Here is a 21,237-nt window from a genome sequence, read left to right as displayed (position 1 = left end):
CCCATATCTGGTATAGATTGCCGCCTTGGGCAAGTCTGGCATTCAGCACATAGTAAAACTGAAGGTCATCATAATTGGGGTCATACACCCCCACTAGCAAAGCTGCAAAATGATCATTATAGCAACGCACAACTACAAAGCGACTACCGGGATCTTCTCAGACTTTCTGTAACTTAATACCAGAATCACGCCTGACCCTAATCAACACACCGCGGGCATGCACAGTGAAGCCCACTGCATAACATGTGCCCCTCATGCACCTCTGTGTGATCAGCCAGCTCCCAGGGACAAGGTGCGTTTCCTGAAGAAAAGCAACATCAATATTATGTTGTTATAAATATATCATCAACTTGGGTACTTTCCTGCAGTAATGTAATCCCCTGAACGTTCCACAGAAGAAATGACAACAGCAACATGCACTTAACAGCAAAGCCCTCATATGTCACAATAACAGCCATTACGGCACCGAGCAAACGTTACATGGCAGGCACATTGCAGACCGCACAGTGCAGTCTGTCCTCGCCAGCGCACAATTAATGGTGGTGTAACAACCAACCCACCCTTCCCCAGCAAATAACACAGCGAAGTCGTACCCACTCCAGACCCTCCACTCACCCAAAAAATAGCACCACAAGGAAAACTGTGTGGCACACATATGGAGGCAGATGGTGTTAAGCCTACTGCCTCTGCAACACAAAAGCACAGGGGGCAACTTTGTAGTGATAGCAAGTGCCAGAACACCAAAAATGATACTGCCTTTTGGAATCATGAGTACCATCACTCAGAAACCCGCACAAGGCACAGCAGATATACAGTGCTCCATATCACGTCATAAGAACAGCTGGAACTGGGCCAAAACTATCAACATACACATAAACACTGGGGCAACAAGCACAGCACATCGGCAGCCAGATTCCAGTTTCACCGCCCCATTTACAAAGCAATAAACATATGCAGCCACATAATACCAGAACCGAGAAGGAACAGGGGCACAAATAAAAAGCCTTGCAACAGAGGAAAAAGAATCAGAATAAGAATGTTAGGCAATAAAGACACAAATCCCAGTTCTCCTGTGAGGGTCTGACTTGCGGTCATCCAATCATGGCGAACGCTTTCGAGTCCCTGCCAATGCTCGCTGCTTAAGGAACTGCTACAAAAGTTTAGAGCCTTCCCATCAACCAACACATGCCGATGAGTAGGGTAATGCATATCATATTCCATATTCAGATCCTGCAGCTTGCACTCACCTGGGGCAAACTGCCTCTGACCCTCCTATATTTGTTGAGTGAAGTCCAAGAAAATGTGAAGTGAAGTTCTTTCATGACAGAGTGCCCATAGCTCCTGGGACCAGTGGAGTACCACATCCCTGTCTCCATAGATCAGCAATAGTGCATTAATCGGGTGGGGTCTTGCCCCTGGCATCGGACAAGGTGCGAGGGAATGATGGGTGACAAAGATTTCTGAGAATGTCTCCTGTATCATGTGATCAATGAGTAGTTGTTCCACATATCTCTCCATGTTTCCTATGTTCGTAGATTCTGCAAGGCCTACAATATGCAGATTGTTACCGCGTGAGTGGACTTCCAGATCGTCTGTCTTGGCCTCCAGGGAGGAAAGTGCCTTCTCCAATTCCCCCGAGACCACACACACACATACAGAAGACAGCTTTTGTAGGCAAAAAGTTCAAATAGTCCCTAGTAGAGCAGGACTTTGCATTTACACAGCTATGTCCAATACTGGAGCGACTCCTGTCAGGGGTGTACAGAGACCCCTGAATTTCCAGGTGCACTCACAGTGAGGTCAATGAGCCTGCAGGGGCATAAGGCGGCGGCAGGAACACAACAGGGAGACCACAGCGCCCAGAGGTGTACACAGGCAGGACACAGCATTCCACTGCCCCAATGCTGATAGTAGGTTCAACTGCAAAAGTTAATCACAAAGGGCGGCTCAGTAGGCCCGACAGCAAAAGTGTGGTCCACACCCTAGCACAGCCTGACAGTCTAGTGATGCCTCCGCACGAGGGTCTTTGGCTCCTGAGAAGTGTATTGCAGGCCCTATTTGGCTCCTGCAACACGCACGGCAGGCCCAGTGGCCTACTCCCGGGTCTGGCTGTAGGGCCGACAGTAAAGGGTGGCAGCTGGTAGTCAGTCACTGCCCCTCAGAAGGAGCAGTGCAGTTAGACAGAGATTCCACAAAGAAAGGCCTGCATCAACCCCCACAATACAGCAAGCAATTTCGCACTTGCCAAACACTGCGTCTCCCAGCCCGATGCCGAGAGAAATCTACCCCATGGGCGTAGAGCACCAGCATTGGTCTATCGTGCTCCGGCACCAATTGTGAGGTCTGTGATCAGGCTCCACCAGACACCACAACTGGGTTTCCATGTGGGGACTGGGGCTCAGGGAAGGTATAGCAGTGGCCCCATCTGGGTCACATAAAGCTGGCAACCGGATCTGCGGGATGCTCCAGGCCCCGTCGGTGCAGCTCAAAGAGAAGCGCGATTACCTTCCCTTAGTCACTGCAAGAGTTCAACATGCAAACAAGGTGGCGAAGGATAGTAAAATGGCACAGGATTATGTCAGATTGTCATGTGGCCAAAGGAGCTTGCCTAAATGACTGCCATCTTCAGGCCAGACAAACTCCACCCCCCAATATAAAACAATTATTGACCCTCAACTGGAAGCAAACAAGAGAGAGTTAAGTGCAAATACAAGGACCTCCTGAAGGCCTTAATAGAGCCTCACAACCAGACACTCAATCAGCGAATTTAAGCCAGTGAACCACACATTTTTCATTAGTCTTTCCTAGTCTAGGCCGTTCTTTGGTGCCTTTGATATGCCAGTTGAAGTATTCTTTCCATGAGGGAAAAAGAGAGGATGATATAATCCACCTTGAGTGATATTAAGACTTCTTTGTCTCCCCAGTAAAGGAGAACCCTCATCAACCGGGGAAACAGAGCAGCCCTGATCCTCCTCTAACTATCAGCAGCATTCAATACCATAGTTCACCACACCCTCATCAAGAGACTGCCACATTGGCATCCAGGGTGATGCCTTCAAATGGATCCCACCCCTCCTCACAGGTTAAACCCAGACTATCTGCATACCACCCTACACGTCGGAACCCAAGAGCATCATCTGGGGTTTCCCACAAGGTTCCTCCCTCAGCCCCACCCTTTCAACATCTACATGATGCCCCTGGCCAACATCACATCATCAAAACCCAGGGCATCAACAACATTTCCTACTTAGGTGACACCCAACTTATCCTATCACTCTCAGAAGACCCCACCACGGCCAGGACCAACTTCCACAACTGCATGAAGAGTGTCGCTGAATGGATTAAGACCAACTGCCTGAAACTCAGCACTGACAAGACTGAAGTGCTGAACTTTGGAAAGAACACATCCATGTGGAATGACACTTGGTGGCCTTCCAAACTCGGACCCCCACCAAAAGACCACACCAGCAACCTTAAAATCATCCTAGACAGCAAACTCACCATGAAACGCCAGATCAACACAGTTGCCTCCGCTTACTTCCACACCCTTCGCATACTCTAAAAGGTCTTCAGGCAGTTCCCCTTTGACAACAGGAAAACTATCACCCATGCCCAAGTCACCAGCCAATTTGACCACGGCAACAAGCTCTACATAGAACTCAGCCCCCAACTACTGAGGAGACTCCAGACGATGCAATCCTCTGCTCCCAAACTAGTCCTCAGCCGCCCAAAACTGATCCACATAACCCTCCACCTCAGGAACCTCAACTGGCTCCCCATTCAGAAAAGACGCCAGTTCAAGTTACTGCTACATGCCTATAAGGCCCTCCGTGACCAAGGACCAGAAAGCATAAACCACCGCCTGAACTGCCACCAACCTTCCAGACACCTGCACTCTAACTTCCTCACCCACAACCCCTGCATCCGTCAATGCCACAGTTGATGACGCTCCTTCTCCTACTTCTCTGCCAAGTCCAGGAATTACCCTCCTCTCCATCTCCAAATACCCCCCTCTCTCATGTTCTTCAGGAAGGTACGCAAGACTTAGCTCTTTGAATGATTGCAGCAGGTCCGTACTGCCTGGATACCCTCTTATGTGATTAACTGCACATTAAAAATACTAATTGATTCATTGAGATAAGTTAATTTCATGTTACACTTTAAAAAGCACAAACATTTTGTTTTATAGTACAGTGTTTATATGTGTGCCCTTCTAGAAAGTTCTTCACCAGCTATGGACTTTAATCTTGTGCATTTGCATTCATCAGATAGGCTAGTTTCGTGACTTTAGGACCCACACATCATGGGTCATGATGAGCTAGCTTTCCCATTTGATCAACTTGGGTTATGACACAGTTGGTGTGCGGGAGTGTCTTGACTGGTGATAGGTAGACTTGTGTTATTCCCAGATGTGTTGAATTTTAAAATTGTAAACTTGCAGTAGCAGTGACCCATTTTGTATTCTTGTTGGCAGATGCTGTCCAATTCTTTGAATCAGGGGTATCAATGGTTTCTGTCACCCCTCTGAAGTGCTTTCCACAATGCTGACCCTGCCACTTAATGACTATTGCTAAACTCGTGCAGGATTGATTATTCTAAGGAAGTTGAATACTGCTGTAATTTTCTTCAGGGGTCCTCACGACTTCACAGCTGAATATACCCCAAAGTTCAGCCTCTTTATCATCTCAGAACCACATTGGTGGAAAATGGCATCTTATATCAACTGGCTTCAACCAGTGGCAAATCAACAAGTGGATCAATGATATCTTAGGACTCGTCTGGTTCCAGCTTCTTCCTATCCTGGAGTCAGTAGGAAGCAGCTGGAACCGGACAGGTCTACCCGGGCTCCCAAAAGGACCGACATCGGCTTCAAGCTGAAGAAATCGAAAAATCCTGAAGGAAGTTATACCCTAAGAAGTCCACTGAACTGACAAGCCCGAGGGAAGTTTAAAAACACTACCCATGCTATTGCTGGGACACTAAGAAAAGGTTTATTGGAAATAAGTGTCCAACCTGACAATGGCCCTGCCCTGATGAAGACCTCTCAATCTATCAGCACGGTCCCAACTTGAAGGTCAAAACGTGTTGGCTGCTCTATTTCCGAGGCCAAGAGTAACCAAAAAGAAAAATAACACATGGACTAACAGACTTTCGGAGCTTGATCATTCAAGCTCAGCAATAGAGTCCTTAGAATAGAACTCTGACCTCCCTAGGACCTCGAAAATAGGAAATATTGAGGACATAATTATAACAGGTCCCGATACCAGACACAAGTCTGTAGGACATTAAGTTTTTGTGGAAATGTTTTTGCATGTAAAAAGAGAACAAAATGTACAGTAATATTCGTTTTTGTATTTGTTTGTGATAAGTGTTGGCAGTTTATGTACGTCGAGTAAAGTTAGTTGTTGCTTTCAGACAATGTCATTGTAAATATTGCAAAAGAATCTGAGGTGTATGTTTGAATTTAAAATAGAAAAAAAACATTGCAAAAAACAAAAGGGAATGTAAAAGTATTAAGCCCAGAGTCAATAAAAAGGACTACTGAGGTATGAGTAATTATGTATTTATGGTTACAGAGGCATTGATTTTATTGTTATTATGTAAATGATTCCAGCCTCTGATTCCTGAATTGAATCACCCCCCATCTTTAGTATAGTTACATGTTAGCATGGCGCCTGCGTTCATTGTTTCCTGCCTCGGCTCCATGTGCATGGTGAGTGCGTCCTCAACATGCGTTTAAAACAGCGTCCCATAGATGACTCTGCAGTTGATCTGCCAACTCCAGCAAATGCAAGACCTATTGCATTGCTAAGTTTTTTTTTTATTAGCTCTCGCCACTTACACAGGCAGACTGAAAATAGTTTTCATTAATTCAGCCAGTGATGTCTATGGTTGCATTATATGTTTGATGCTGCTTCCTCCGTTTCTTTCAGAAAACAAGCCAAGTACAAGACAACATTTGGAGCTCTGCTTTAAACATCATGCCTCCTGTTTTTTGTAACCAGTTGTAAACTATACACCACATATGGATGTAGGTCACAGTGTGTTACTGCATCTTCAATTGTTCAAGGCGTTGAGGAGTACTGTCTGGAGTACTCACCCATACCGTTCCCAAGAAGTCACAACAATCACTGTAAGTAATCACTCAATATTACAGGACAGCTTATAGATTTCTTCATCATACAATCTCCTCCTTCACAGAAAAACATAATTCAATACATGGTGGCGTAGATCTGTGGAAATATATTCATAATATTATTGCATGATGATCTTAGACCTTTTGTTGAGGATTGAAAACACAGACAGAACGTGCCATAACCTTTCTTTCAACATTATCGATTGTGTTGTGATATAGATCTATTTGACTTTTTTAGTATGGTCGTTTGAGGGTAATTAAGGATTTTTTTGTAGTGCCTATTAAAAGCACCTATTGTATCAGAAAAACATCTGTTTAATTTTGAAGCATGCAAAATTGTAATGTGGTATAACTTACAGGAACATCAGGTCTTGTTGGGTACGAGAAATGAATGTTTTTAAATTCAATCTTTCCTGTGAACTTGTCTGGTTTGTGTCCATCTTTAGAGCTGCTATCAATATTACGTTTCTAAAAGAAAAAAAAAGTTAGGTTCACATGGCATCAATAAGACACTCGACAGGCATGGATTCATCTGGGAGTAGATTACAATGTTTAACAATCGAATGTGTTGGCAAGTGCGCTTTTTTAACCCGTTTACCTGTTCCTAATGGCAAATAGGAAACTCAAGAAAGAGCCTGCAGACTGAGGATGTCTCATACCTAGACCCTAATTAGAAGCCAATTGTTTTTAAAACACAAATTTGCGCAGGGATACCGGTTACAACGCCATGCATAGTTTACGGCGCCCTGGGATAACTTTCATAGCGTAAAACCTGCTGCATTTCACTGACGGGTGAAGGGGTGGGAACTACGGGAACAATGCACATTCGGATGCGGAAAGCATCACCATCCACCTTGAGCCACTCATTTTTGGTAAAACTCAGAGTAAACACAATTTTTGCATAATATGGCTACGAATTCTCTTCAATCACAGCCTTTTGGAATACATATATATATCATTGTATGTTTAAAAGGGTTTTAGCATCTAGCAGAGAGAATTGCACAAAGAGGACTTTACCGCTGACATTCACATTTTGGGTTTAAAAATTGCCTATGTATACACTTATAATATAATTCGTCTTTTACCAAGTTTTACATTTCTCACCTGTACTTACTTTATCAATGTTCGGTTCAAAGGCAGAGATGGCTTTGCACGCATTCCTACTGGTCACTCACCGGCACTTCTTTTCATTAGGAACTCATGCCATTGAGCACGGAAGTAAATTATAAAATAAATAGCCGGGAAAACTCGCTGGGATAGTATTGATCCATGAAGGTAATGATATGCCTCGGAAACGCTTATTACTGTTCTGTTAATGATTACATACATTTTAATCTATAACAGTTTAACAAAAAGTGCTATTTAGGGATGCTTTTTTATGAGAATAGTTTGTACAAAAATAACATCTGGCTTTTATTTTATCCCCTAAATTAAAAAAAAAAATCATTCCATTGAGTGGACGTTTTGTATTATTTTTTCCAGTGGGGTCATCTTTGTAAACGATATTTGAGAAATGAAAAAATGCCAGATGATGGTCCTACAAGGACATTCTGGTGGGGCTTGTGGGTCTCTTTAGAGGAAAATGAGTCACGCACCCCTGCATTTCAAAATCCCAGGCCTTGCTAAAGAAGATTGAAGATGCTTTGATCCTCTCTGTTGCACCACTGTGGTCATGGTGGTCCAATTAGCGCAGTTAATGTCACAATCACACTGTTTTGTTCTTTGCTCACTCAAGGGTGGTGTGTAGTTTGATCAGATTACGATAGGTGAATCACAGAAAGGTAGAAATGTATTATGCCAGATATACACGTACTGACTGCAAATGTATCCATGCCCTCTGTACAGGTGTTTCATCCTGCACGGGCATCCTTACAGTAAAGTAATGCACATGCTTCAATGTGGCAAATGAAATACACATATTATAAACCACCTCCTATATAGCATCGGTGACGGGACGCAAAATGATGGAGCCCCCCTGAAGAATGTGAGGGGGGACCCTGGTGCCTCTCAGCTCGCACAGATAATCATTAGTCTTGGGCTCAATGGAGGCCCCTTGAAAGTTTGCTCCCCCCACACACTTAGGGGGTGTGCTTGAGAAAGCAGGGGCGCTTTCCCGAGCGTTTAACTATTTCTTATTCTATGACATTGCAAGAATTCTGCCAGGCATGCAGTGGCATGGCTTAGAGGGTGAGGGGGGCCCCTCTAAATCATGAAACCATGCCCCCCTCCACCCCGCACCGGGGGGGGGGGCTGCGAGGGGCGTCCATTACTGTATGGCATAACATGACAGTATTGTTGTGTTTTATATCCAGAGCTGATTTTATCAACTCTTTCAAGAAACAAGGTATCTGCAGCAGTCTATTTTCAGCTGGGGGATGTGCTACTGTCGATTCAAAATGGTGCAAATGTCTCTGAAATATTTTACTTTAATGCACTCTAATGCCATTTATCAGGTTCTTTGCATAAATTGCCGGTAAAACTAGGCACTGTTTCTAAAAATAGAAAATATGTTATCTTAATTGTAAAAACAAATTGTTGGCTTAAATGATTAGATAATAAAGAAATAAAATATATCCCGAGCAACAACAGCATTGTAAATTGTGGAATATTTTAATGTAAACATATTTTTCGGTTGCAAAAGATGTGATAGGTACTCATTGACCTAAACAAATGTACAAAGATGTGAATCACTGTTTGCTTTCAATTCTGTAAATCACCTTGAATGGAATTAAAAAGTGTTCAGAAGGAACGTTCAGTGCTACATGCCAACACAGCAAGTAATAGGAGGTTTTAATGGTCAGCAAATGTACTTTAGATAAACGAAAGTGAATGCATATGTCAATTGAATAATGTATTGCAGGAAAGATAGGGAGTGCGGTGTTATTAAAAAACACGTATTGGCAAAGATAAATGAAACTTTCAAATTGAACTGATTTGAGGGTTTTTGTATTACAATGGCATTATCATTTATAATGCACATTCTATAGTAATATAGCACTACGGTATTCAGGGGCATATTATCAAGAAACGGCGTTAAAATTATCGATAATGGGCTTGATAATATGCCCTGGAGAATTCCCATAGAAGCCCATGATCTGGTGTGAACACGGGCTTCTATTGGAATTCTCTGCGGCATATTATCAAGCCCATTATCGCAGCTTTAGCGGCAGTTTTCTGCAGCTAAAGCGACGATTATGTTAACGCCGTGCTTGATAATATGCCCCTAAATTAGCTTTCTGGTGCAAAAAAATAGCAGACAATTGTTCTCTGCGTGTCTCTGAAGGTGAGAAGGAACATTCACAGTCACTGAGCTACTCTGTGCAAAGCTTCTTGTGAAACAACATATCTATCAGGCGAAATAAAATAAACAGCTTCGAGGTGAAGGCTCAACAGTACCGACTAGCGGAAGTAAGACTAATTACAATCCCTAATAAGTGACTGTTGAAAATACAATTTTATGTGCATATAGCCTCACCTTACAAATGTATATCAAATAAGAAGGCAAAAAACTAAAAACTCCACTCTGGGATTTTTGCAACGATTTTCAGCGATGAAGGTAACTCTAAATTCTGAAAGTGATTGACTATCAACAATTAGATTTGCACTGCAGCCCACAGCAGTCTGTGCTAGCTTCCAGTTTTGCTTGTAAATATTAAGGATGACTGAGTGTTGAGGTATGCTCATGTCCTCCATAACCTTCAGTAGTCGACTAGGAGAGGTAGTTAAAGTACTTACTGGAGGTCTTTTGCTAGAATGGTTCACGATTTGAATGTGCGTTGATGTAGTTTTTAAATTAACACAGACTCTGTTGGATTGTTGTGTTGTGTTCGTGGTTTCTAAATAAACACAGACTCCGTGTGTGTTGAGCTGTTTTTAAAATCACTACATAGACTATGACATTGTTTGCACCTGAGATCCCCAGAGAGTAATAAATGAGTAGTGTTGTGGAAATTTAATATATTATCGCTGCCGCCTCGGGGGGCATATTAACAAGGCGGCGATATGAAATTATCGCCGCTTTTGCGTCCGTTTTCGGGTGAAAAGCGGCGATAATTTCATCGCCTTATCAGCAAAGACACGCTATTTTGTGTTTTGCTGATTTAGCGCCCCTTACAACAACGCCCAGCTTTGCATCTCTAATAAGATGCAAAGTGAGCGTTCCGTGCCAAAATGACTGACGAAACGTCGCTAAGCGACATTTCTCCAATTATCAAGCTGCACGCAAACAAGCAGAGCGATTAGAAAAGTACAGCTAACCACAGTTATCGCTACTTTCCTTATGCCTGCTTGTAATCTTATTTAGCCATGTAATCCAATGGGAGGTGGATTACATGACTACAACCACCCTGCCTTATCAGCAAGGTATCGCTGGTCGCAGTGCGATTATCGCTGGATTTCCAGCGATATTCACACTGTTTTCCAGCTAACGCATGGATTCCTGTCGCTTGGGAGATAAGCGTTGCTGACAGCATGCTATCTCCTTCGAGCATTAGCCTGCGATAATTATCCTCGCACTAAAAGCGCAAAGTGATCATTTTCACAGGCCCTTGCTGATATGCCCCAAAGTTTAAAAAAAACTTTTTGCAATGGCCAAAAAGAAAGGCCATTTACATGACTTTCAAATTTAATAAACAAATTAACTAAGGGGTAGCTGCCGTGAGAGAAACAGCGTATGGGGCAGCCGCGGTTGGTAGTAGAAGTAACTGCAGGGCAGTGACGTGGGGAGGGGGAGGGGCAGGGTGGGGGGTAGTAAACTATGGATTACGGAGGTTTACAGGTAAGTTAACATATAAATTAATAAAACAAATTTCGTTGCGTGCACTGCATCGCATTTGGGGATGCAGTGCACGCAACAAAATTTGTTTTATTATTTATATGTTAACTTACCTGTAAACCTCCGTAATCCATAGTTTACTACCCCCCACCCTGCCCCTCCCCCTCCCCACGTCACCGCCCTGCAGTTACTCCTACTACCGACCGCGGCTGGTATGGGGAATATGGCAACAGATAATGTATTTGTTTTTCTTATCTATTGTTTACTCCTTTAGATAGAAAATAGCATTTGTTAAGCTTGTGTGATTTCTTATGTGGGCACATACAATACAAATTGTGATACCATCACAAACAGTATTGTGAAAACAATGAGTAACATATTTGACTTCCCACCTTTTGGATAATCCTATAAATTTCATATGCGGCCACACGAGCACTGGCAACACTTTGAACATTTGGGGCACTTTGCCCAAACGTGAATGAACCCATTGTCACTGCGAGGAAAATCTGTAAAAGAAAAGCAAAATCAGTTAGTAAACAAAAAATTTACATTTTGGCAAAACAATGTATGCATCAAAATAACAATACTTCAATTAACTCCTAGATAAACAATGAGCTCTAGGGTGAATGCAGTTGCACATTAAGGACCTTATTATGACCCAGTCTGGGTGGCTCTTGCACCACACAATGTGGTCCAGGAGCGATATAAACGATAACCATATTTTTGAAGCAACGCAAATCCACTTTGCTTTGACTTGAATAGCTTAAAATATCTGGAGTAAGGCAACTCAGCGCAAATCGCTGCACTGCATTACTCTCCGCAAAGGTGGTGTTCTATGGGCATTGCATGGGTGTTCCCAAGCAACTCCCATGGCAGTTGATGCATTTCCAGATTTACCATACCTAGCAACCTGGGGATGCACCAAAAAGATACACCTCCCCCGGAGTGATGTAACAAGAAGAAATATCTTTATTTCACCTTGTTTTTTCCTCTTTCTATGTGTGCTGCATTTATCCTGGCTCAAATTATCAATCAAGACCATTAAGGAAATATGTGCACAAATAGGCTTCTTCCAATTGTTATTTTATAGATTTAGTTGAATGCCAAATCAATCATTAAAGAAACAAAAAAGTTAGTTGGTGTCAGAAGCCAAGTTCATCAATAAATCCAATAATTGAATGTGACTTAAAAAAATTAGGTAGCCACAATACATTTGGAAAATAGTCAATTTAATAATAAGCACTAATACAAAAATACCCCACAACATCTAGCCCTCTTTAGTATAGCAACAATTGGTTCTGTTGGGTAAGAACATTTCTTTACAATTCAAAATATTTGTGATATCAATGTAAACTACAAATAAGGGCTGACTAATTATTCAAAAGGAGGAACGACTCAAATGACATACATTTACAGTGAATAAAGAGCCCAGGTGAAGAATGTTGACTGTGTATGTACATGGACGTGAAGAGATTTTTCATGAAAAAGGAAGACATTTTACAAGTCCAAACAATATATGTTTCCAGTATCTCAAGTCCAAGCAAAAGAATTGCTTAATGATTCAAGGCCAACAAGATCTAAAGATGATTGGACAGATGTATTCGTTGACGTTTCGACCCTAACAAACCAAACGCAAAGGTAAGATAATGTCATGGCGGGTCTTCTTCAGGACAGGGGAACAGGAGGTCAGACAGCCTAGAGGGAAAATAATTCAAATGAGAATGTGTTACACAGATTACTGGTAAAAGAAAACTGGTCAGATGTGCAGATAAACTCACCCAAACCATATGTATTAATGGATTCTGATAACAGGAATTCAAGGCACCATGCTGTTCATGAGGTAGGCGGGAGAGATGGGACTCTTAATTAATAAAGGAAAGGGGGGGCTAGTTAGTCTGAGCTCAACCAGGCTGAACCATGATCAAGGAAACACGAATGCCAAAGAATCATACCTGAAAATTAGGATTCTAACTGATTGTGTGGGGTGAAAGTGCTGTGTCGGTAATCACCTAGAGTTAAACAATGAAGTACGTGAGTGCCTAGAACACGCACTGGTGGTGATATGATAAATTATGCCAGTATCCAATGAAACATACCTTGGTACGTAGAAAAAGTCCAAGAACGATGTCTTGAAACTTGTGGCGAGGATTTATTCATACAGTGATACTTCGATGCTTCATATCAATTACAAGGCATTTCTTTAAACAATATACATTTCTGTGAATTAAAGTAATTTAAGCCATCAAGGATTAGGCTAAAGGTTGTGTGCGCTCATTAAAAAGGAAGTCCATGGAATTCTGCTGAGTTACATAAAAACTCTGTGTGATTCCGTAGAGTTACATGAGCAGGGAGAATTGGCACTTTGTGCTGATTTTTAGCACCAGGAGCTTGTTCTGCACTGCAAAATCAGCACGAATGGCACGGCGTGGTGCACCAGAGGGCATTGCTTTCTTGGTGTCGCTCGAGTCGATTTTTGACTCGAGCTGCAGCTTTCTCACCATGAACAGTCACACCTGCCTGCGACCAGCCGCTCTTGCGAAAATCTCACCGGGTGGCGTCCTTGTGCTTGAAAATTGCACTACAGGAAGCATACTTTCGCTCATGCTCCAACTTAACGCTGGTGAGCCGTTCGCAAGAAAAAACTCCTCCACTCGGCAGTTGACAAGGTTTTGCCAGAACTCTGCATTACAAGCATAATGTGGAGTGGGCAAAACTCAGAAAACTTAATCAGGGGAACATAATATATCACCCACCCTAATTGTAATGGAAAGTAGACATTAAAATCAAACAAATGTATATGCTTAAATATATTTAGATATATGCTGTTAGAATTTGGGTCTCTAGTTGACATGGGTATACACCCTGTCCAATTAGGTACCACAATCCTAGTCTGTGTATGCTAGATACACACTAAAAGATAACTTGCACCCTTTCTCTGGTTCCTTGGCACAGAGCAATCAGGTTTATCTAATGAAACAAAGTGTAAAGTATTTGTGCAACACACACACACACACACACTGTAACACAATGAAAACATCACAAAAAGAGTCCATACAGATTTAGACAAAATAGAGAATATTTTTATGAGAAAATTAAGACCAAAATTACAAAAAAGCAATAAGTAGAACCGGAGTTATGAATGTTTAAAGAATAAACCAAAAATAGTGCTTAGAAGTCAATAGCACTAAAAGGTTACTTGAGGTCACGCAAGACCAAGGTAAATCCAACGTTCATGTTGACTGAACGGTTGACTCAACTTTACCATTACAGAGGATTTATATTTACCATTCTAAAGATATGAGACATGATGTGACTCCTTTCTTATCAGGAATTATAACTTAACAGTGTTTTAAGGAATTCCCAATACTAGCCTATGAGAGGAGTAGGCCTCACAGTAGTGAGAAACTAATTTAGCTGTTTGTCACTATCGGTACGTGTAAAATGTAAGAGTACATGTCCTACCTTTTAGCTACACAGCACCCTGCCCTTAGGGAGACCTATGGCCTACCTTAGGGGTAGCTTATGTGTAATAAAAGGTGAGTTTAAACTGCACACACAGGCCCTGAAATTGCAGGTTTGAGATAGGTTTGAAAAGCTACTTGTGTGGGAGGGACAATCAGTGCTGTAGGCTAACTAGTAGCATTTAGATAATAAGTCTGAGACTATGATATGCCACTTTGCAAGGGACTTACATTTAACCTAATTATGCCAATCAGCTATCCACCAAAGTCAGCGTTTTTATGGGAGAAGCATGTGCACTTTATCACTGGTTAGCAGTGGTGAAGTGATCAGAGTCCTAAGGTGAACAAAAAGATACAGCAAAATGTGGAGATAAGTAGGCAAAAAATTGGGGTAAGACCATCATAAGTCTGAAAGGTCTAACATATTCTGATTCTGTTATTTAACAAGAGAATACACAGGCCTTTCTCCATACCCACATTTATATTTATGTTATGATTTAAACACATTTTATCAAGTAATATAATCTTGCTCCTAGTGCAATTTTAAATATTTTAATTTCTCTATTATACAGCAAAACACCATAATATGTTGTGGTACATACCATGTCCACTCTGCCAATTGTATAGATATCTTTTTCATCGACGGTTAATTTTGTTCCATACCATATTCCAAGTCCATAGGTTGCCAATGTAAGCAACTGAGAGATTCCCATTGACAAATAAGTAGCAAGTGCTTTCCTCATGGCAAATTTTTTTGCAGCACATAAATTGACTTCATAACTGTGAAAGGAAAATGATGATGATTGAGTTAGAACATCACATGCTCAAATTAATAGATTATTATACAAAAGTGCATGCCTTCCTTTGTTCATGATAAGTATAAAAGATGCTTCCTTTAGAATCCAACGGAGTTATTTGCTAATATTTTGCAAGAGTTCTTGCATGGTTAAAAGTGATACAAAGAAAGTGTTGTTTATTACCACTTAAAAGGCAAAGTAATGCAACCCTTAGGAAATCTAGACTCAAAAGTATGTCAAAAAGGTATTTCAAACTTCTTCGTGAACATTTTTGCTGGAACACACTGATCAGTAATGGCTTCATTAGAAATAACGTATGCCCCAGGGCAGGCACAAACTCACAATAGTCCTGCTGGCAGCACATTAGTGGAAAGTGAATTGGCTCTTTGAAGCAGTTGCTCTGTCTTTCACATTGTAGGCAGTACCCAGCCTACATTTTAAAGGAGAACAGAGATCCTGCTGTAGGCGAGTTCAGTGAGTAACTACACCCTTCTGCATTAATAGGACACCATTTGCCTCTCTTGAAGGGGTTGCCCTCATTGGGCCCTGAGTCCATAATATGGTGTGGCTGCAGAGCCAATTTTTTGCCCTCATTTGGTGTTGCCTCCATGCAATTGAGGGACCAGTCCTTTAGGATATCACCTGTGCTCAATGTGTGGATGTTATCTGTATTCTAGAAGTGGTAATGGATACTTCTGGCATGTCTCAAGATATCATCATCAAAGTAAATTAAATGTAGGCAAAAACAAAATTGCATTTAACAAAATATCCTTATTACACACGCTTTCTAATGAAAACAGTTTTTAAAATGTGTATATTGTTAGTTTTAGCAAATAACCTTTTCTGCAATATTCCTCCAGAATGTATGCCATTTTTTTGACTCTTTTTTGTTGGTTTTAGGACTTTGTGCACTTTATCATTACTAAATCATAGCTTCACCTCTAAAACATGTGTTGTACTTTGAAACTCCCTACTTGCACTATTTAACTTCCTCATTAGTTCACGAGAAATAGTCTTTGAAGTGCACCTATGGCAGGAAAGTTAAATGGCATGTGTGGGATGCAGTGTGTATTTACACCAGGGGTGGGCAGAACTCATTGAGTTTCACTCCATGGAATTTCATGGAGTTTCCCTTCGTAGAATTCCACAGTTACATGAAAACAATGCGAGATTCTGCAGAGTTCCACACATGAGCAGAAATCAGCACGTTGCGCTGCTCATGCTGATTTTTCGCTCTGGGAGTTTGTTCCATGCTGAAAAATCAGCGCAAATGGCACCACACGGCGTGCCAAAGAGCGCTGCTTCTCGATTTGGTTATGCTGCAGTTCGAGCAGATTTTATACTCGAGCGTCAGCTTTTTCACTGCGAATGGTCGGGACTGCCTGAGACTGCCTACGTTGGCAAAATCTCACCTGGTGCCCTCTTAGCACCCAAAAATCAAACTACGAGATGCCTTTTCGCACTTGCATAAATAACTTACAGTTGGCGAGCTGCGTGAGAGATAAAACTCCACCCCACGGCGGTTGGAGGAGTTTTGCTAGAACTCTGCATTTGTCTCATCATCACACATAGTGGGCAAGACTCTGTGAACTCCACCGGCGGAGCAGAATGTATCACCCACCCCTAATTCACACCACCAACAAATATGAAAAACATGTTGTTCTACTGGGAACATCGCTGTGCTCTGGTTGGGATGCAGTTTAAATGCAGCACAATGGCACAACATGGAAAAATGCCTTTGCAATGAAGAAAAAACCTATTCATATGGATTTCCAAGTATCCCCTAAAGGATGCCTTGTAATCTCACAGGTACAATTTCAGACTGACAGCAATAGAGCTCAGATACCCCAAGCGGGTCATACCAATCAATGAGTTTACCTTCGGTAGCAGTTTTTTTATGGAAGACAAAATCTTCCTGTTTTCAAAATCCAAGCCTGTGCTAGTGAGGAAGCTTTAAAGTCAGATACATCATTGTTGAGCTAATAAAAAAGTCAAAAGCTCAGAGTAGAATAAACGTGGATTGCATAGCCAGTAAAGCTGCTCTGCGGGTCAGATATATTTGCCACCTCGTCCCAATTCAAAGTTTAGCATTCAAACATAGTCATTTTTTTAAAGTTGAAATCCTCCAGTGGGACCAGGCTAGAAGGTATAGGAAGGCAAGGCTCCACAACGCCAGGTGCCAGCAAAGTGTGGTCCCACTGAACCAGTTTACAGCACAACATAATAAGCACTGAGTGGGATGAACCTGATTTTCTTACCTTTTAAAAATGCAGCCTCACTTACTTTCCCCCTATTCTCCAAAGATCAAAAACATTTCTAAGGGCCTAATCACAAGTTTGTCTGTCTCACCACTGTACCACCGTGGCAGTGGTTCCAAGAAGACTATTGGCTTTCCGGTCTCCCACCAGCCATATTATGATGTTTCAGATTGGCTGACAGTCTCTTGGAGGTGGTGTCCCGAAAGAGTGATGTTTCACTGCTGCAGAGATAGATAAGTAAACGTGTATAGCTGAAACACACATAAATATATTGTGTATGTGTCATAATGTACATGTAGGTCATGTGTAATGTATGTTTTGTTGCATCTTAAATATAACAAACTGTTACAATGAACTGTAAAGGAGAAGGGACAGTGAAACCTATCTTTGCATCTGTGACAACGGGGCTGCAGAGCATCGCAATCTAGTATCAGCAGAACAGGATGGATCTGGACAATGGCATCCGACACAGATTCTGAAGTGGAACCCCCCTAAAAATGAGAGCTTTCACCTCTTTTCTGTGCTTTTCAGATGACTTTTGAATGGCGGAATGCTGCCATGAACAGCTTGGTGGAAGGTCAGATCATAATCCAGATGACATGAACCTTGGTTGGACTGCCTTCAAGTCCTGTCTCTGGCTTTCCCACCATAGATGCAGTGGCAGGCATCTCAGAGGTGGTGACCGTCCAGCGTTGGTCTTGTAGCCAAGTTCCCACAGGGATCATAATCATTGGGTCGAACCACCAAGGCAGCGGGCGGGAAGACCACCGAAAAGCGACAGTGGTGTCTTTCCACCAAACTTGGAATCAGGCCCCAAGTCTCGGCTTTTTCAAAGGTATGAGAAAGTTTGTTTTTGTCAGTCATGCTAGGCACCAGGTTTCTCTGCAGCTAGGTCACATGCAGGGTCCGGTATTCAGCAGTTAGCTGGGCCCCTCTATGATCAACTTTTTATGTCCTTCAATTAGAAAAATAGAAGGCCATCCACTTGGCCCTTGGAGATACATTTCAGTCCATGGGTGTCAACAGTAGTTAGGAGCAATTGAGTCTTTGAGTTCTTGTGTGAGTCCTCTTCTTCCATCAGGAGTCAAGAGTCTTTTTTCATCAGGTCCTTGTTCTTTAGAAGTATTCTTCCAAGGTCCACAAATGGTCTGAGGATGTGGCAGTGGAGGTGCCAGATTTAGCCTGTGAACTAGCCAGTGATTAGTGAAACTCTACCAGCAATCTTTAATTACTTTCTCACAGCCCGCATCTAATTTTGCAGCACAGAACCTTTGCTTTTCTGTAAAATTAGCCTGGTACACCTGTTTCAAGATGGCAAAATCCAGCTGCCACCAGGCAAGCTGGTCTTCAGCTTGTGAGTATGCATGGGCGTAATTTTAAAAGCATGGCGTGATATGCATTATTTTTGTGATTTTGTGGTACAAAATCAGGGCCAGACTGACTACCGGGCGTTTTGGTGTGCTGCCGAGCTGGGGCTGATTTCACTGCGGTGGGAGCTGATTTCGTTGATGGGGACCTGCGTTTGCTCCTGAATAAACAAAGCAAAACGAATGGTTTTAAGCACACACAGGTCCCCGTCAACGGAATCAGCCCCCAGCTTGGCAGCACACCAAAACGCCCGTTAGCCAGTCCGGCCCTGTACAAAATGTATGTGCAGGTACCAAGATTACACCAGTAAACCATTCTACTTAGCGATACTCCAGTTTGGGAAGAGTTTGTAACCAAAGGTGCACTTAAGCAACGAATTGGCATGAGTATGAGAGGCATCTTCACAATGCAACTAGCATCTTCCCAACGAGAGAGTCAGTTCCTTCAAGAGGGCAGTCAAACATTCCACGTTGAATTTTTACTATAATGGAATGAGCTGTTAATTGTTTAATGCTAAATAACAAATCTGAACACAAACAACAGTTCTTCTAATGCAAGAGACCAGAAAATTAAATTGAAATTACATTTTGGGATTTAATTCTTATCTAAAGGAGAATTTTCTGAATTTGAGCGTGAAAAGTATTTTTCTTTTTTCTTTTTTCTCTTTAAATAGAAATAAAGTGCCATACATACAGTAGCAATTTCCTCTTTTTGACCTCAAAGCTCTTCCATCTGCTTTTTTCAATGATGTCATTCAATATGAAATGAGTGATGGAATATGTGAGGTTATAAGCAGTGCATGGCGAATGTGCAAGTTATAGTTAGTTCAATAAACAAAACTGTAGTATGACAGTGTTTTTTTTGTTTAAAAAAAATACTGTTTATAGTATCACAAGGCCTTTCAAAAATGTCACTTTAACTATTCTTTCTGTGAATTCCTAGTTATTTGTTAATGTAAGCCAACATAGTATTACCACACCTAATCATAGTATCACTTTCACCTTTATTTTTTTCAGTGCCTTTCAGACTGTGGGCCTGTATCTGTGTGTTTTAAAACATGTCACACAGGGCACGATCACAATGAAAAAGGTGAAAAGACTTTAAAACTTTTAACATGTACAAACTACCAGTCTATAAATTTTAGTTTCTACTTCACAGAAATTGACATAAATCAAAAATGTAAATACAGGAATCAACAGTATATATAATCAATCATTGTGCGTGTATGTATAACCATGGTTGTTTTTTCCTTGTAATGGAGGATCACCTAGTTTAGCTTCCAGAATATGAATAATCACACTTTCCAAAGATTAACACTATTAATTCCATTTCTACATCACGCAATTACTAGCAAGCTCATATGTATAATACCATCCTTTTTTTCTGAGGTGGCCATTGGACATGCATTCGGAGTCAATCCAGGGTACAGTACCCTAATTACATATAGGCTAAATCAACATATATGCTGCACTTCAGTAAATCATTAGTACATCATAATTCAACAAAATCAAATATATATATATATACACATATACAGTGAAAAAAAACCCAAAGGTTACAGGGACATTATAGTTCGGAAATATAATTTAAACAACCCTTAGAAATTCACTGATAAAGACTAAGGTTACAGGGACATCATTACAGTCAGGCTCACATTTGACTTCTACAAAACCAGAGAAATTCAGCAGTTATAGTTACCTGAGCTAACTTTAAATCATGCCTGCAATGCACTGCTTATGACCGCACATATTACATCACTCATGACATGGTCAGAGACATCACTCATGACATCTCAAACGACATCCCTGATAATACCACTGATAGCATCTCAAATTACATCACTAATGACATCATCAAGTGAACCACTTACACATCCACTTACATCCATATACAACATCCCATACAGTATCACACAACCACTGACTTAACCATTCACAGGCCCATAGAAACACTCACACACCTACTGATTGATCAATCCCAATCCGGCTTCAGAAAAAGCCACAGCACGGAAACCGCCCTCCTTGCCTCAACAGACGGCATCTGCACCTTAATGGACAAAGGAGAAACAGCAGCCCTCAACCTCCTGGACCTCTCAGCGGCATCCGACACAGTCTCTCACCATACCCTAGTACGCAGACTCCACCATGCAGGAATTCAAGACAAGGCCCTAGACTGGATCTGCTCCTTCCTCACAGGCAGAATGCAGCGGGTCAGACTCCCCCCTTTCCTCTCCGACCCTACACCAACGACCTGTGGAGTCCCCCAGGGGTCATCTTCCAGCCCTACGCTCTTCAACGTCTACATGGCTCCGCTCTCCCCCATTGTCAGAACCTATGGACTCAATATAGTGTCATACACAGATGACACCCAACTCATCCTCTCCCTATCCAACGAACCCAACACCGCCAGACACAACTTTCGAGAAGGCAGGGAAGCCGTCTCC

At 41.9% G+C, this 21,237-nt stretch overlaps 1 protein-coding gene across 1 annotated transcript in view; it reads right to left on the bottom strand.

Annotated features, from left to right (window-relative positions):
• Positions 1 to 21,237, bottom strand: part of ABCB5 (ATP binding cassette subfamily B member 5) — an 837,677-nt gene that overhangs the window by 429,808 nt on the left and 386,632 nt on the right. The window contains exons 10-12 of the mRNA XM_085630938.1: positions 14,974 to 15,151; positions 11,303 to 11,416; positions 6,494 to 6,604 (exon numbers count right to left, since the gene is read on the bottom strand). Of these exons, the coding sequence (XP_085487064.1) occupies positions 6,494 to 6,604; positions 11,303 to 11,416; positions 14,974 to 15,151 (403 nt within the window). The remainder of the gene's footprint in view (positions 1 to 6,493; positions 6,605 to 11,302; positions 11,417 to 14,973; positions 15,152 to 21,237) is intronic.

Source organism: Triturus cristatus, chromosome 10 (assembly GCF_964204655.1).
Source record: "Triturus cristatus chromosome 10, aTriCri1.1, whole genome shotgun sequence".
Classification (NCBI taxonomy): Eukaryota; Metazoa; Chordata; class Amphibia; order Caudata; family Salamandridae; genus Triturus; species Triturus cristatus.
Note: the sequence above shows the minus strand (reverse complement) of the source record. Positions and strands in the feature narration are given on the sequence as shown.